Here is an 18086-nt window from a genome sequence, read left to right as displayed (position 1 = left end):
GCCCTGGTCTTCCTACTTCAGTGTGTCAGCTGTGCCCTGGTCTTCCTACCTCCGTGTGTCAACTGTGCCCTGGTCTTCCCACTTCAGTGTCAGCTGTGCCCTGGTCTTCCTATCTGTCTGCAGCCCCGGTCTTCCTACTTCAGTGTGTCAGTTGTCTTACCAGTGTGTCAGCTGTGCCCTGGTCTTCCCTTCCCGAGTGTCAGCTGTTCCCTGGTCTTCCTACCCCCGAGTGTCAGCTGTGCCCTGGTCTTCCTACCCCGAGTGTCAGCTGTGCCCTGGTCTTCCCAGTGTGTCAGCTGTGCCCTGTCTTCACCTACCTCCGTGTGTTAGCTGTGCCCTGGTCTGTCTACCTCCGTATATCAGCTGTGCCCGGTCCTCCCACCGTGTTAGCTGTCCCTGGTCTTCCTACCCACGTGTATCAGCTGTGCCCTGTTCCCACCCTCCGTGTCAGCTGTGCCCTGGTCTTCCCACCTCCGTGTGTCAGCTGTGCCCTGGTCTGCCTACCTCCGTGTATCAGCTGTGCCCTGGTCTTCCTCACCCCGTGTTTCAGCTGTGCCCTGGTCTTCCTACCCCCGTGTTTCAGCTGTGCCCTGTTCTGCCTATCTCCATGTCAGCTGTGCCCTGGTTTGCTTACCACTCCGTGTGTCAGCTGTGCCCTGGTCTTCCTACCTCCGTGGCTGGTCAGCTCCCTGGTCTTCCCACCTCCGTGTGTCAGCTATGCCCTGGTCTTCCACCTCCGTGTGTCAGCTGTCCTCTGGTCTTTCTACCTCCGTATGTCAGCTGTGCCCTGGTCTTCCTACCCTGGAGAAGCAGCTGTTCCCTGGTCTTCCCACTCCTCGTGTGTTAGCGTGCCCTGGTCTTCCCACTTCAGTGTCATCTGTGCACTGGTCTTCCCACCTCCGGTGTTAGCTGTGCCCTGGTCTTCCCACGTCCGTGTGTCAGCTGTGCCCTGGTCTTTCACCTCCGTCTGTCAGCTGTGCCTGGTCTTCCTACTTCAGTGTGTCAGCTGTGCCCTGGTCTTCCTACCCGTGTCAACTGTGCCCTGGTCTTCCTACTCAGTGTGTCAGCTGTGCCCTGGTCTTCCTACCTCCGTCTGTCAGCTGTGCCCTGTCTTCCTACTTCAGTGTGTCAGCCAGCCCTGGTCTTCCTACTTCCAGTGTCACTGTGCCCTGGTCTTCCCTAACCCCTAGTGTCAGCTGTTTCCTGGTCTTCCTACCACCCCCGAGTGTCAGCTGCCCTGGTCTTCCCACCTCACTGTGTTAGTTGTGCCCTGGTCTGCCCACTGTCGTGTCAGCTGTGCCCTGGTCTCTCTATCTCCATGTAGTCAGCTGTGCCCTGCTCTGTCTCTGTGTGTCAACTGTGCCCTGCTCTGTCTACCTGTGTGTCAGCTGTACCCTGGTCTGCCTACTCCGTGTGTCAGCTGTGCTGGTCTCTTTCTCTCTCCGTGTGTCAGTGTGCCCTGGTCTTCCTACCTCCGTGTGTCACTGTGCCCTAGTCTTCCCACCTCGTGTGTCAGCTGTGCCCTGTCTTCCCACTGCCGGTCAACTGTGCCCCTGGTCTTCCCACCTCCTGTGTGTCAGCTGTGCCCTAGTCTTCCCACTCCGTGTGTCAGCTGTGGCCTGGTCTTCCCACCTCCGTGTGTCACTGTGCCCTGGTCTTCCCACCTCCGTGTGTCAGCTGTGCCCTGGTCTTCCCACCCCCAAGTGTCAGTTGTTCCCTGGTCTTCCTACTCCCCGTGTGTCAGCTATGCCCTGGTCTTCTTCCCACGTCCTGTGTGTCAGCTGTGCCCTGGTCTTCCCACGTCCTGTGTGTCAGCTGTGCCCTGGTCTTCCTACCCCTGAATGTCAGCTGTGCCCTGGTCTGTCTATCTCCATGTGTCAGCTGTGCCCTGCTCTGTTACCTCCCGTGTGTCAGCTGTGCCCTGGTCATACCTCCGTGTGTCACTGTCCCTGGTCTGCCTACCTAGTTTGTCAGCTGTGCCCTGGTCTTCCTACCCCCGTGTGTCAGCTATGCCCTGGTCTTCCTACTCCCTGTTTGTCACTGCCCTGGTCTTCCTACCTCCGTGTCAGCTTGTGCCCTGGTCTTCCCACCTCCGAGTGTCAGCTGTGCCCTGGTCTGTCTACTCCGTGTTGCAGCTGTGCCCTGGTCTTCCTACCTCCGTGTGTCAGCTGTGCCCTAGTCTTCCCTACCTCCGTGTGTCAGCTGTGCCCTAGTCTTCCCACCTCCGTGTGTCAGCTGTGCCCTGGTCTGTCTACCTGTGTTTAGCTGTGCCCTGTCTGCCTACCCCAGTGTGTCAGCTGTGCCTGGTCTTCCCACCCCCGTGTGTCAGCTATGCCCTGGTCTTCCCACCCCCGGTGTCAGCTGTGCCCTGGTCTTCCCACCTCCGTGTGTCAGCTGTGCCCTAGTCTTCCTACCTCCGTGTGTCAGCTGTGCCCTGGTCTTCCCACCTCCTGTGTGTCAGCTGTGCCCTGTCTGTCTACCTCCGTGTTTCAGCTGTGCCCTAGTCTTCCCACTCCGTGTGTCAGCCAGCCCTGGTCTTCCCACCTCCTGTGTGTCAGCTGTGCCCTGGTCTTCCTACCTCCGTGTGTCACAGCCCTGGTCTTCCTACCTCCGTGTGTCATCTGTGCCCTGGTCTTCCTACCTCCGTGTGTCAGCTGTGCCCTGGTCTTCCTACCTCCGTGTGTCAGCTGTGCCCTGGTCTGTCTACCTTCGTGTGTCAGCTGTGGCCTGGTCTGCCTACCTCCGCGTGTCAGCTGTGTGTTGATAGTGCTCCTTCACCTCCCAACTCTGAGTCTCTCTGTCCTTACTTCCTGTCTCTCTGTATGATTGGTGCTCCGGCTTACTCCTGGACCGCGTGCCCTGAAGAACAGCATCATGGCTGCTGTTGGTTATTTGCATATTGTAATATGTACATGTTAGTTGACCTTTAAGGCCCGCTTGATTATTTCCAAAGGAAAATAATTAACTCTAGAAAGACATATATTAAATATCTGAGTCCTCGTAATCCATAGACATCTTATGAAAGTGATATGAGAACGAGGATCCCCTAATTTACATTATGTAATGATTCCTTCAGTCCTAGACTTAAGAGCAACCTTAGGAAATCATGTTCATACTTTCAGTGTCCACGTGGTTGGCACTTGTATCTTTGAAAGGCTAAATGGGTCACCCCTGTTTGTCACCCCTCGACTGTCGCCGGTCATCCACTGCTGGCGAAGACCTCTTGTTGTTTGTTTCTCTGTGGGTGTTTCCACTTCTTTATCTAACATTAACTATACCAATCTAATAGCTTTACTTCAGGTTAACTCTGCCAATTACTAACAAATCTTACTGCAGCATTTAAATTGACATTGACATTTCAGATACTCATATTCTTATGAAAAAATCATCGTTATAGACAAAAACCTTTTGTTGCAGCAATCTCAAACTGTGATCCCTTAAACCTTGGATTTAATGGCGGCTACAACTGCTCCGGCGAAGGAATGGAATTCGGGTGCACTCTCTGGTGCCCGGAGGGGGTGGAATTTGACTTTCCAGTGGCAGACATGTACAACTGTGATTACGCTACTGGCGTCTGGTCCCCGTCTCCCACACCCAAGTGTGACTATGGTACGTTAATTGTCTTGACACGGCCTTTGATGTGTTTTTTAGCTTGTATATATATATATATATATATATATATATATATATATATATATATATATATATATATATATATATATATATATATATATATATATATATATATATATATTATAGTTTTATAACACCAAGGCTGGTTCAAAGATTAGCATGTTGACACTGATTCACTTTTCGGTTAACACAGTAGGCAGTAGGCAGCTACCAAACAGGGAGGTACTACCGCCTGGGAAGATATTGGAAGCATAATGTGTTGTCTAATGGTAGACCCTGCTGCCATGCATCACGAAAATTGTGACCAAGTCCCTGGTTGCTGATCTGACTTTCTGCCTCATTTACTCACAATTGCAGGGTCTCAATTGTTTCTCTTATTATTGACAACACAACAACATATATTGTTTCTCACTTTTGATATTTTTTTTTATTTTTTTATTCATGGTTCTTTATTATTATTATTATTATTGTTATTATTATTATTATTATTATTATTATTATTACTATTATTATTATTACTATTATTATTATTATTATTATTATTATTATTATTATTATTATTATTATTATTATTATTTTCATTATTTTATTTTTATTTTTTATTATTATTATTATTATTATTATTATTATTATTATTATTATTATTATTATTATTATTATTATTATTACTACTACATTTTCGCCCCCAGGCCCCGAGGTGGGTCAGTGACCTGTGTCCGGGTGGGCTAATCCTCGTAAAAAAAAAAAATCACCAGAGCAGTTAGAAGAAGAATTTATAATTTACAGACAAATGAAGCCCTATTATGTACTAAACATCCAAAACGCCACTAATTTAAACAAAGAACAAATCCAATGTTATTTGTACTGTATTTTTGATGACAACACAAAGTCACAGTACATGACTGACGTTTTGTCAACAGCAGCAGTCTCCTTGTTGGCATTCATCACCACTAACCAATACTCTGCCAAATATTCTTTTAGTTTTGTTGAAGAAATATGTGACTAATATTAATGGCCATAGTAACAATAACGGCCAGCTTTGGTGTCAAGTCACTAACATTCCCTGGATGAAACGATAAGATTGGTATAATAGAGTTAGGCACGCTGTTTAGAACCACCGACAATATAAATAGCCTAAACTTATCCCAGTGTCTTGAACTTTCCCACTGGCAACCAAGGAGTGTTTTTTTTTCCTTCTCTTCGACAGCCCCGTAGGACCCACACTCGCCAACACAGTTCTGTCTTTCCATAAAACTACATTATTCTTACACTACATTTCTTCAAACACAACGATATATAAGTCACCTCGGAGTGTGAACATGACCATAAACGCCCATATCTAGTCATTGTTAAAGAGACCAAACAAAATCTTCACTGTTTACAGAAAACTTATGTACACAGGCAGGCCTTCACTGTTCATGTTATTAAGAGAAAGCAGTTATTATATTGTTGTTTTATGCGTTGATTTAATTAAAACAAAAGCATTTTTTTCTCTGGAGAAACAATAAAAAGAACCAAAAATTACATTAACAGTTTTACTAATGATTTTTAGGTTAGGCGTAATACAAATCCGTTCCCACGGTACAGTAACAGTACAGTACAGTACAGTACAGTACGCTATAAAATAATGAATAAGATTATGGTATTAATTATATATTGCAAATCGTAAACAAAAATCTGATATAAAAGAACAATATTTAAAAAAATTCAATTAAACTTAGTAATTTACTAATACCAATAACAGTACAGTAATTACCTCCAGTCTGCCAGCATTGTAGCCATTGTGACACTCCTGACAGGCGTACGCTGCCTTCTATAACTGTGTTCTCTCCTGGTAAAATGTCATGGTTAGCCTAATATTATTACACTTACTTATCAACCTACAGTATAGCTACAGAGTTGTATCTCATAATGTTTCATGTTGTTGGACTGTTGTATTATTAACCTTGTTACGCGCTTAAAGACCTTAGTTGTTGAAGCGCAGTAATATCGACAACAATGTCCGAGTTCAATAAATAAACTCCAGAAGACAGGCACTCACACACACACACACACACACACACACTGGTTCGTCGCTCATTGCCAGCGGACTTGTTTGATGTACAGTCAGCCAAAGATGCACCGACCCCACCCTGGGTCTCGTGCTCGCAATTTTACCTGGCATACTTGAAGGAAAGAAGGCTGTATGTAAAGGTGATTGTGATTGGTGGATATATTTTCGGCTGTATAGCTGTCAGAATAAATATTAAGTAATCCAAAAGTAGCATTTTTACAATAATAAACTATTCGTCATTATTTAAGATCATGACAAGTTTCCAAATATTCGTGTATTTGCTTAAAAATGAAGAAATTATATCAATGAATTGGCACGCAGCTACACCCAGGGCTGCCACGAGATTCTCACAACAAATTTCAAGAACATACAGTATGTTCCACGTTTATTCTTGAGTGTTTCATGAAGGAATTAATGTTCTTTACAATGTGAGCATTACATAATATATTTTGACGTAAGTCAGGGAGCAGACACTGTAATAGACTCAACTGACACAGTAATGGCAAGTGGTATCCCTGCATCAGAGCCGCACGGAAGTGTGGAGAAGGGGAAAGACTGAAGTGGTCATTTTGGTGTTCTGCTAACTGAATTTGATGGTTTTATTATTAATAACTCAGTATATGAGAGAGAGAGAGAGAGAGAGAGAGAGTATACTTATATAGAGTTGATGAGGACTCAGACTCGTTGCACAACTCTCTTAACACTCTGGAATGCACCGTCAGGGTCGGGACTCTCAGGAGCCCTTAGCTCTGACAGTTTATTTCTTATAATCTCTTCTGAGAACACAATGTGGGTCAGCACTGTGTCAAACCACCTGTCCTCAAACGTAAGAAGATTGTTCGCATCCTCTCTTGTGAACACCGAGGAAAAGAATTTGTTCAACGCCTCCGATTTATCCTGGTCAGAATCTGCAAAACTACCATCTTCAAGCCTCAGGTCTGAAAAGCCTATTCGTCTTTTAAATTTGGACTTTGCGTAACGGTAAAGCGCCTTTGGGTTAAACTTGCCCTCGCTTCCAATCCGCCTCTGGAACTCTTTTTCAGCCCTTATAGACTCTGACTTTGCTTGGTTCCTGGACCTGGCATACATCCTCCTGTCCTGCTCATAATTTGTCTTAAACCCACGTCTCGAAATCCTGAGTTTTCTTCTTAACTTTGTCGACCGCCACATGGTTCATGTGTAGCGGTCTCCTTGCATTCCTGGGGGCACTGGGTTTGGTCTTAGGTTTATATTTAAAGATCAAATGGTTCACTTTACTGGCTATGATATTCAGCGAGTGTGTGTGTTTTTCTATCTTGGTGATAGTGAGTCAGGCCAGTGAATACCCCTCATCTCGTCCCTCATCCCATCGTAATTACCATTGTAATATTTGACCCTTGGCCTAGTTTTGTCATGAACCAAGTAACAGTTAAATCTGAAGGACAACATTACGTGGTGGTTGGTGTTTGTATATTTGCTTAAATAATGAAGAAAATTATATTAATGAATTGGCAACTCAACTTCAAACCACACCTGCCAAAAGATTATCAAATCAAATTTTCTTCATTATTTAAGCAAATATACGAACATTTAGAAACTTCTCATGATTTGAAATAATGATGAATAGTTTATTATAAAAATTCTACCTTTGGTTTGTTTAATATTTGTCCTGACAGTGTTACAGCCGAAAATAGATCCACCAATCACAATCACCATTACATACAACCTTACTTTACCAAGTATTGCCAGGTAAAATTGGGAGTACCAGACCCAGGGTGGGGTTGCTGGATCTTTGGCTGATGGTACAGTAAACATACCTGGAGCTGGCAGCCGCCCACCCAACAAGGGGTCACAGATCGAGGTTGAAGAAGCCTCAAGTCCAGAAAGCTGTAAGGGCAAACTTTTTCGGAGTGAGAATTGCGAACTCTTGGAACAATCTGCCAGAGAGCGTTGTGACGGCACCGAGTGTGAGCTCTTTCAAGATCAGACTTGACCAACACTGGAGCACTGGAGCAGGTTCAAATATATTTAGGAGCCAGTGCATGCCCAGCACTTGCCAATAGTGCGTAACGGAGGCGTGATCCAAGAGGCTAACGTGCCGGTCAATGGTAATGAGGATAAAATTTAAAACGTAAAAAGTATGCACAATTACAGTCCTTTAGAACAGTGATTCTCAAACTGGGGTCCGCGAAAAGTTTTTGAGAAATAGTGCGTTTAACGTTTGTGAGAGATTTGGCGATTCCAATTCGCAGGATATTTTGGATTTGGGTTAAAATGAACAAATGCTCTTGACTATGATTTATTCTTTGATTATTGACAATATTTGTATGCGTCATGGTATATAAGGGATCCTTGGGTGAAAAAAGTTTGAAAACCCCTGCCTTAGAAAACACAGAAAAAAATATTTGTGGCAGCAATAATGTTCCTCGGTTTCTTCCAAGCACTTATTCCTGCTGCTTGCCTCTGTTTTTTTTCAATGTCTTACTCTGTACTGGTTATTTGTTAGGTGTTTTATGAAAGGATTTACAGGTAGATAGGAAATACTGTACTGGTAGATAGAGAGATACTGTACAGGTAGATAGAGAGATACTGTACAAGTAGATAGAGAGATACTGTACAGGTAGATAGAGAGATACTGTACAGGTAGATAGAGAGATACTGTACAGGTAGATAGAGAGATACTGTACAGGTAGATAGAGAGATACTGTACAGGTAGATAGAGAGATACTGTACAGGTAGATAGAGAGATACTGTACAGGTAGATAGAGAGATACTGTACAGGTAGATAGAGAGATACTGTACAGGTAGATAGAGAGATACTGTACAGGTAGATAGAGAGATACTGTACAGGTAGATAGAGAGATACTGTACAGGTAGATAGAGAGATACTGTACAGGTAGATATGGAGATACTGTACAGGTTGATATAGAGATACTATACAGGTAGATACTGTACAGGTAGATAGAGAGATACTGTACAGGTAGATAGAGAGATACTGCACAGGTATATAGAGAGATACTGTACAGGCAGATAGAGAGATAGGTATTAGCTACATACATTTGAGAATCTTTAGAGTCTGTAAGTTAAAGATTCTCCCGTGTGGTGAGAACTTGTCCTCGCTATTGACCACAGATATAGTTGACGGAGCCTTAGTTAAAATCATCACCATATGTTGCTTGAAGGGAAGGATTTAACTTGGTCAGGATCTTCTCTTAATGAAAAGTTCAATGCTATATATGGCTTTGTCTTGCCTCAAGTTGCAGTACGGTAAACTTCTTTCCTTGTTGTAAGATAATTTTTTAACATGACTTTGTTTTAGGAAGGTTAGTTATCAGTATCGCTACTTTATTACCTTTTTATCAACTGTTAAGAAGCGATGATGTGATGCTTTTATTAATTTCATTAAAATTATCAGTTGGACACGTGTTATCAGTTGGATACGTGTTATCAGTTAAATACGTGTTATCAGTTAAATACATGTTATCAGTTTGATACGTGTTATCAGTTGGATACGTGTTATCAGTTAAATACGTGTTATCAGTTAAATACATGTTATCAGTTTGATACGTGTTATCAGTTGGTTCCATGTTATCAGTTAGATATGATATAGTTGGATAAGTGTTATCAGTTGAATACGTGTTATCAGTTAGATATGTTTTATCAGTTGAATACGTGTTATCAGGTTTCTTTTCGATGACCCCCATCCCTATTGATGTAACTCCGGGAGAATTTCCTTCTGTGTTGGGCATGAAACAGTCTGTCAGCACCACCACCCAGAAGATCAAGAAGCTACCAGGCTCTTGCTTCACCTGGTCTGGCTCACACTACAAGTCCTTCGATGGTAAAGTGTACAGGTGAGGACTGAAAGTATTTCTTGTTATGGCACAACGTTACTGACGGTTTAGTCATTTTGTTTTTATGGAAACAATTGGCAGTAACAGTTATGTAGATTTCACTGAGTAATTTTCAGAAACTTACGAATGTTGATAGACATCTGAAGGTGCTGGTTACTATTTTGCAGAAAGTAAAACTTGTTATTTTTTTACTTGCTTTAAACACAGTGTACGCGATTTGGTGCACCAACTTGTCATAACGTGCACCAGACCACCATGATTAAAATAATAGTGATGAGCGTGACGTCATTCAACATGTGACGGAGCAGTGTCGTATAATGATGTAGTGTGGAGTCACGAGCCGGTCCTTCCCGTACACCTGACCCTGGCCTTGATCCCCTGTAGTATCATCTCTATTTGTTCATTTATCCTCCATGATCGAGTATTAGAGTCCAAGGCTTAAAAGAACAAAAACAGGTATATTTAACAAAGAAATATTCATTGTAAAAGAGCACTTTGTCACGAGCCTCAAACACAAGGTAAATTATTAATATTCCAACTTTTTTTTTAAATATTATATCATGTTGTCGTTGGTGAGGTTAAAAGTGACAAACAGTGAGGTTAACGTGTGTCCCTTAGTGTGGATGCCTCTAGTTGATACACTTGTACAGTATATGTTGTACATACAGTAACTTACTGCTGCTATAAATTCATTATGGTTGACAAGTCAGGTAATCGTCCCAAATTGTGTTCGATTGTTGGCAGTTCTGGACACAGCTGGTAAGAAGTCTGCAAATTAAAGGAACATTTATATTTAGGTTTTTAATACCCCGTTAATGCTTCCAATAATTGTTTCAATTTGCTGCCTGTTAAGTAAAGGTGTTTACTAGCTGGGTATATACAGTATATGCCTGTTATACTTCCACTAATTATGTGACAGAAATATAAACACATTTTCTAGTGTCTTGTTGAAATTAAGATGATATATGATATATTCTCCGGAAAATTTTAAAACCGAACCATAAAAAGCCTCCACAACATTAACACGTGTTGTGTGTTGTCACCCTTGGTCAGCTTTAAGAGCTCGTGCCCGTACACGCTGCTGCAGGACTCCACCCACGGCACCTTTACTGTCAACCTGCAGACTGAGGACGGCTGTGAAGGACCTTCCTGTCGCAAGGTCATCCAGATTTTCCTGGAGGATGATCAGTATGTTCTTCAGGCCTCAGGTGAGTTACCTACATAATATAAACCTAACTGGATAGTAATCAAAACAAAATTAGTTTTGTCAATACAATTTTCACTTCCACGCAGACTGACCGAAAATGTCACAGACTACATTAACACACACTTCACTAAACCTTCCTCACCTGAGAAGCATTTCCACCAGTCAGATCAACATAGTGGCAGTTTGTAGCCTAAAGGACACTATAATAATAAGGTGTAATTATTGATATACCGAACCATCCTTTATCTTATATGACATTTGAGATACATAGCCAATTGAACATCCTTCCCTCACTTGGCCCTCCTTCCCTCACTTGGCCATCCTTCCCTCACTTGGCCATCCTTCCCTCACTTGACCATCCTTCCCTCACTTGACCATCCTTCCCTTACTTGGCAATCCTTCCCTCACTTTACCATCCTTCCCTCACTTGACCATCCTTCCCTTACTTGGCCATCCTTCCCTCACTTGACCGTCCAATCCTCAGTTAGCAATCCTTCCCTCACTTGACCATCCTTCCCTCATTTGACCGTCCATTCGTCACTTGGCCAGCCTTCCCTCACTTGACCGTCCATTCCTCACTTGGCCAGCTTTCCCTCACTTGGCCAGCCTTCCCTCACTTGGCCAGCCTTCCTTCATTTGGCCAATTTTCCTCACCTGGCTATCCTTTCCTTACTTGGCCAGCTTCCATCATCTAGACACCCTTACATCACCTGACCATCATTCCTTCACCTGGCCATCATTCCTTCACCTGGCTATCCTTTCTTCACCTAGTCCTTGCTGTTTTTCCCTCTTTCTCTCCACTGCCTACCTGTCATCTCTCCCTCCTTACTTCCCCTGTCCATCTTCCATCCTGTTGGACTAATTAAAGCGACTCATCCTCACAGAGTCAGGACAGCCGAGCCTGGCGTACCGGAACACCAACCTGGCGATCCCGGGGCAGATGAACGGCGTTGTGTCGGAACGAGTAGCGCATTACGTGGTGGTCAAAGTGTCTGGATTCGGCCTCACCATCAAGTGGGACATGAAGGTAATACTCCACCTCCTCTTGTCTGGGTCTTACTGTATGGGGGTCCTACTGTGGGTTGGTATTATTGTGTGGGGTCTTACTGTGTGGGAGGTCCTATTGTGGGTTGGTCTTATTGTGTGGGGTCTTACTGTGTGGGGGTCCTACTGTGGGTTGGTCTTATTGTGTGGAGTCTTACTGTGTGGGAGGTCCTACTGTGGGTTGGTCTTATTGTGTGGAGTCTTTACTGTATGGGAAGTCCTACTGTGGGTTGGTATTATTGTGTGGGGTGGTCTTTCTGTGTGGGAGGTCCTACTGTGGGTTAGTCTTATTGTGTGGGTCTTACTATGTGGGGGTCCTACTGTGGGTTGGTCTTAATGTGGGGTCTTACTGTGTGGGGGTCCTACTGTGGGTTGGTCTTATTGTGTGAGGTCTTACTGTGTGGGGTCTACTGTGGGTCGGCATTATTGTGTGGGGTCTTACTGTGTGGGAGGTCCTACTGGGTTGGTCATGTTGTGGGGTGTGGGAGGTCCAGCTGTGGGTTAATCTTATTGTGTGAGTCTTACTGTGTGGGGTCCCACTGTGGGGGTCTTACTGTGGGTTGTCATATTGTGTGGGGTCTTACTGTGGGGTGCTACTGTGGGTAGGTCTTATTGTGTGGGGTCTTACTGTGTGGGGTCCTACTATGGGTTGATCTTATTGTGTGGGTCTTACTGTGTGGGGCCCTAATGTGGGGACCCACTGTGGGGTCCTACTGTGGGGGTCCTTACTGCATGAGGGTCCTATGGCGTGGCTGTTCAACAATGTGGGGGTTATACAGTGTGTGGTCCTGTGTGGGGGTCCTATGATGTAGGTTTTACAGTGTGGGGTCCTACTGTGTGGAGTCCTACTGTGTGGGGTCCTAATGTGTGGGGGTCCTACGGTGTGGGGACCTTACAGTGTGGGGTCTTACAGTGTGGGGGTCTTACTATGTGGGGTCTAACAGTGTGGGGTCTACAGTGTGGGGGTGTTACCGTGTGGCTTAGTGTGGGGTAGGGTTTTACTGTGTGGGATCTTAGTGTGTGGGGGGGGGTGTGGGGTGGGTCTTTCTGTTGGGGTCTTACTGTGTGGGGTATTACTGTGTGGGGGTCTTACTGTGTGGGGTCCTTCTGTGTAACGGTCTTACTGTGTGGGGGTCTTACTTTTGTAGGGGGTCCTACTGTGTGGGGGTCTTACTGTGTGGGGGTCCTACTGTGTGGGGGTTCTACTGTGAGGGGTCTTACTGTATAGGGATCCTACTGTGTGGGGGACTTAATGTGTGGTGTCCTACTGTGCAGGGGTTTTACTGTGTGGGGTCCTACTGTACAGGGGTGAATTGGCCCTTTAACCGTTGATTCTTGATGAATAATGGGGCTGGAACATGTAAAAGTATACCGGGTTTTAGTAAGAAACCCAACTCTCCTTTCTTCTATTTATTTAGAAAAAATATTATATACAGTTCCAAGTGTATATCACAGTAACTTAATCACTGTAGCTATGAGTGTTAAATGAGGACGGAGGCTATATTATATAGCTCTTCTAAAATACGTCTTGTTGGGGTGAGGGGTTGAGTAAGAGTGCCAGCAGTAGCCGGCATCTATGTGCTGACCTAGCATTCTTAAGGCCGCTCCTCAAGTAACTTACCCATCACGTGATGTGACCATGCCACCTCATAGCCAGGGGAAAGTTACAGGGGGTGATATGATTATATAAACTAAATGTACTGCCCGGACATTTATAGTATATAAACTAAGGGGCTAATTCATCGCTCGGTCACCACCTTCCGAGCTTACACAAAGAATTAACTAGTCTCGTAGAATACATCCTATACATAACCAAACCATGTTACAAACATATGTGTAGACACTAAGCTGGGGACTCTGGAACCATAGGTTCACTAATTACTGGGGTCCTAGACGTAAGTGTCTTATGGGATAGTATATTATGTACAATATTCAACTTGGAAGATACTGACTTATAATAACAAAATAAAAATATCACTGCCAGAATTAGCACAATAGTGGGAATGGTTAAACTTGGTATTGCAAAATCCCATGAAAAATAAAATGGCAAATGATCTTCTAAATTAACAAACTGCGACTCTTTTAAGTAAGAAATAATTTTCAACTTCTCTGAGACAATATTGAGTTTACTAATTGGTAAATTAGGAACTTGAAACAATGGAATTAAATCTGAAGTAAGATTTAAATTAAATGCAAAATGCTGATGAGAAGGCAAGGTCTTCAATGAACTACAAGTTATTTCACAGTAATCCGGAGCCTTGTAATAACCATTCACAATCTAATTGTTTACCACCATCTTGGCACTTTAAAATGACGTTAGTTTCATCAGGAAAGAAAAAAATGTTGCACATAGTGCAGATGCGCATGAAACACAGTTTTCCTAGAAATCGGCGTATAACTACATTGTGTTAGCACTGTGCATAAGTTAGTTTGTATGACTTCCAATTCACATATCCCTTCTGCAGCAGGAATAAATGCGAATACATAGGCTGGACATTCGTGTAAATGTAAATATGATGATTTACACCGTGATAATACCCTAGGATCATCCAATGCTAACAAGGTATATTCTTCATTAATTAGCAGAAGTTCCTTTGGTCTATCCAGAGTATACAGTGTTTCATTAAAATACAAAGGAAAGGACTCCAAATGACATGCATTAAATTTATGTTTCCATATCATAGGTATGTGGATAAGAAGAGCATTGTACCGGAGAGTTAACTCCAAAAGAGGGTAATAATACTCTACCTTATGATCTGGGAAAATTGGAGTTAAATGATAAGTCAACTTGGCTATTTGCCATGCTTCAAGAAGAGTCTTCACAGGCACAAGCCTTGCATCCACTCGTCCTAACTCTGCATCCACAATGCTTGCGATCAGTTCATTTTTGTTAGCCCAAGATAAATGGTTAGACTAAAAAATAATTGCATTAACTTTTGATTCCAAGGCACTAAATGCATGAAAAGATTGAGTTATAACACAATTTTGTTTAAGAACAGCTTGATCTAAAATGTTCATGCGGTCTCCTAGTTTAGCTACATCCTCGGCAGTCGCTGTGCTTTGTATAAAACCAACAAAATTAAACAATCCTCGCTTTCTTCGCGTTTGGCAACTCACTTTCTTTACATGATCATTCTGGGACGCTGGAATAGTGTATCCAATTGCGACGAGAATCTTGTGAAGGGTTCTGAGACGAAGTAGTTGAAGATCAACAGTTTGTGATACCATTGCCGAACAGTTTGGATTCTTACGGAGATCATCAAGGATAGTCAAAGCTGTCTGTAGTTGAGCATCAATGGATTCCATCTGGCGTGGAAGCTTGAGCAGTCCATGCAATTCATATTTTTTGTTCACCACGTCTTCAACAATGAAAACGCGTCCAAGGGGTGCAACAAGCTCACCTGGCTTAAGGACATCCGTGGAAATATCCGTCAACATAGAGGTGCCACAAAGCAGTAGGAGCAGTACAATGATGATCCAAGCCGGGAGGCGTCAGGATCAGGAGTCCCTCACACAGTCACAGATGACTTCAAGGTCGCGGTGAGTGGGTCGGTGAGTGGGTCAATGTCCTCCATGTTGATAGTAGAGCAGATGATATCTTCATTGCGTAGCAACTGATTGAAGCTTCAAAATGGCGACGGTTGAGTCATTTAACGACGGGTAGTCCACCAAGAGCTGGAGAGTTGCTGGGTTCACTGGGAACGTTCACCACGGGTGAGAGTCAGGGTCCTTCTGTGTGTGACAAACCTATGGTAGCCCTGTATATATCGGACTCGCTAAGTAAACACCACTGCAGTCACGAACAGCCAAAACACGCTGTTTAAACAACTTGTGATGTCTAAATGGTGTAAGGCCCACGTGTTACACAACCTCGAAGCACGAAGGTATGTGGCAACATTGTAAGAACCAATGGGGCTGTTACTGGGGGTATCCGCTCACAGGATGTTGAATGTTGACGCAACAAATTCTTCTCCTCCACGCCTAGTTTGCAGCTTGCCATACAGGGGTGTTGCCGACTTGCCACAATAGGTAAAAGTTATCAATAACTCATTAATGGTTAATAAAAAAAAAACTTGTACATTTCTTTGGATGACAAAATAAAAAACGCTCAACATATAACGTCTCACTACGGGATATTATAATACACTTTGGAAGAAGATAACATGTCACTGTTTTCTCTTCTTTTTGGAAAAACACTGATGACTTGTTCTGTAGAATATATATATATATATATATATATATATATATATATATATATATATATATATATATATATATATATATATATATATAAACAGGAATTTCGTTATCCGTTTCCACCGCTGCCACCTTTGAACTGGCCCCTTAACTGTTGATTCTTAATGAGTTAATGGGGCTGGAACATGTAAAAGTATATAGGGTTTTAGTAGCGAATCCCAGCTGTGTTTTCTTCAATTTATTAAGCAAATATATTATATATACACTTCCAAGTGTATATCACAGTAACTTAATCACTGTAGCTATGAGTGTTAAATGAGGACGGAGGCTATGTTAAATAGTTCTTCTAAAATACGTCTTGTTGGGGTGAAGGGTTGTGTAAGAGTACCAGCAGTAGCCGGCTAATATGTGCTGACCTAGCATTCTTAGGGCCGCTCCTCAAGGAACTTACCCATTACGTGATGTGACCATGTCACCTCATAGCCAGTGGAATGTTAAAGGGGGCGATATGATTATATAAACTTAATGTACTGTCCTGACATTTATATAAAAAGGGGTTAATATAGGGATCTTACTGTGTGGGGGTCCTACTGTGTGGGAGTCCTACTATGTGGGGGTCCTACTGTGTGGGGGTCCTACTGTGTGGGAGTCCTACTGTGTGGGGTTCTACTGTGTATGGGGTCTTACTGTTTGGGGTCTTACTGTGTTGGGTTCTACTGTGTGGAGTCTTACTGTGTGGGGTCTTTGTTTATAGGGGTCCTTATGTGTTGGGGTCCTTCTGTGTGGGTTCCTACTGTGTTGGGGTCTTACTGTGTTGGGGGTCTTACTGTGTTGGGGTCTTACTGTGTGGGGGTCCTACTGTGTTGGGGTCTTACTGTGTTGGGTTCTACTGTGTAGGGTCCTGATGTTTGGGGGTCCTACTGTATGGAGGTCTTATAGTGTGGGGTCTTACTGTGTTGGGGATCTTACTATGTTGGGACCCTACTGGGGGGGGTCCTTCTGTGTGGGGGGTCCTACTGGGTGGGGTCTTACAGTATGGGGGTCTTACTGTGTTGGGGTCTTACTGTGTTGGGGTCTCACTGTGTTGGGGTCTTCCTGTGTGGGGTCTTACTGTGTGGGGTCTTACTGTGTTCGGTTCTACTGTGTTGGGGTCCTAATATGTGGGGTTCCTACTGTGTGGGGGGTCCTTGTTTAAAGGGGTCCTTGTGTGCTGGGGTTCTTCTGTATGGGGTCCTACTGTGTGGGAGGTCCTACTGTATGGAGTCGTATTCTGTATGGGGGTCCTACTGCGTGGGATCCTACTGTGTGGGGATCCTACTGTATGGGGTCTTACTCTGTGTGGGTCCCAGACAATTTCACAAATGAGACGTATTAGATATAGAGATGCATTATGACCATGTACAGTACAGTGAATTTAATTGTTGTTTGTTAATGAAAAAGGAATGTTCTTGCTTGACAGAACTTGGTAGTGACGGAGATCAGCGAGTTGTTGTGGAACAGGACGTCAGGGCTGTGTGGTCGACGTGATGGCAACATGGACAATGATTGGAGTTATGCTGACGGTACTCAGGAGACCAACATGAACTCATACCTACAGGCCTGGCAGGCCAAGACCCTCGGTGGTTAGTTGTCTACTTATGTTTTATTAATTGCTGTCAGATAAATATATAGATTTCGTATATTGATGAGACTGATCTGTTTATTCTTTGATTTCTGATTACGACGGAAGGGCCTATTGGTTCCACCCTGATTGAGTGGGGGAGGAGGAACCACTTCTCTCCTGCCGGTGGTACACACATCCTTACAGCACATTTTGCTTATCTTTTCTTCAATCATTGAGAAACACCTTTAACTCTCACCATTGCCACTAGCTGGTGCTGAGCCTGGCTGGAATTATGAATAAAAACAGTCATTGGATAAATTCATGTTTTAAGTTACTAGAAGACCTGCGCATGGCCCTCATGGTCGTCTGTACTCTGCTCATTGATTACTGGGTGCAAACATCCTCGGTCACCTCGGGCGGCTGGTGGCTCACACCCTCCTCTTCCTCTCCTTTCTATGCCCTGTACGTCACCAACATGCAGTTACATTCAGTACATGTTAGAGACTTGAGCTGATA

The 18086-nt window shown here is 43.7% G+C and overlaps 1 protein-coding gene across 1 annotated transcript in view; it reads left to right on the top strand.

Moving 5' to 3' along the window:
* LOC121859369 overlaps positions 1-18086 on the top strand; it is a 532182-nt gene that overhangs the window by 65715 nt on the left and 448381 nt on the right. Inside the window, exons 9-13 of the mRNA XM_042356146.1 lie at positions 3418-3609; positions 9348-9519; positions 10573-10727; positions 11611-11753; positions 17427-17589. Coding sequence (XP_042212080.1) covers positions 3418-3609; positions 9348-9519; positions 10573-10727; positions 11611-11753; positions 17427-17589 — 825 coding nt within the window. The remainder of the gene's footprint in view (positions 1-3417; positions 3610-9347; positions 9520-10572; positions 10728-11610; positions 11754-17426; positions 17590-18086) is intronic.

Source organism: Homarus americanus, unplaced genomic scaffold (genome assembly GCF_018991925.1).
Source record: "Homarus americanus isolate GMGI-L3 unplaced genomic scaffold, GMGI_Hamer_2.0 scaffold7626, whole genome shotgun sequence".
Classification (NCBI taxonomy): Eukaryota; Metazoa; Arthropoda; class Malacostraca; order Decapoda; family Nephropidae; genus Homarus; species Homarus americanus.
Note: the sequence above shows the minus strand (reverse complement) of the source record. Positions and strands in the feature narration are given on the sequence as shown.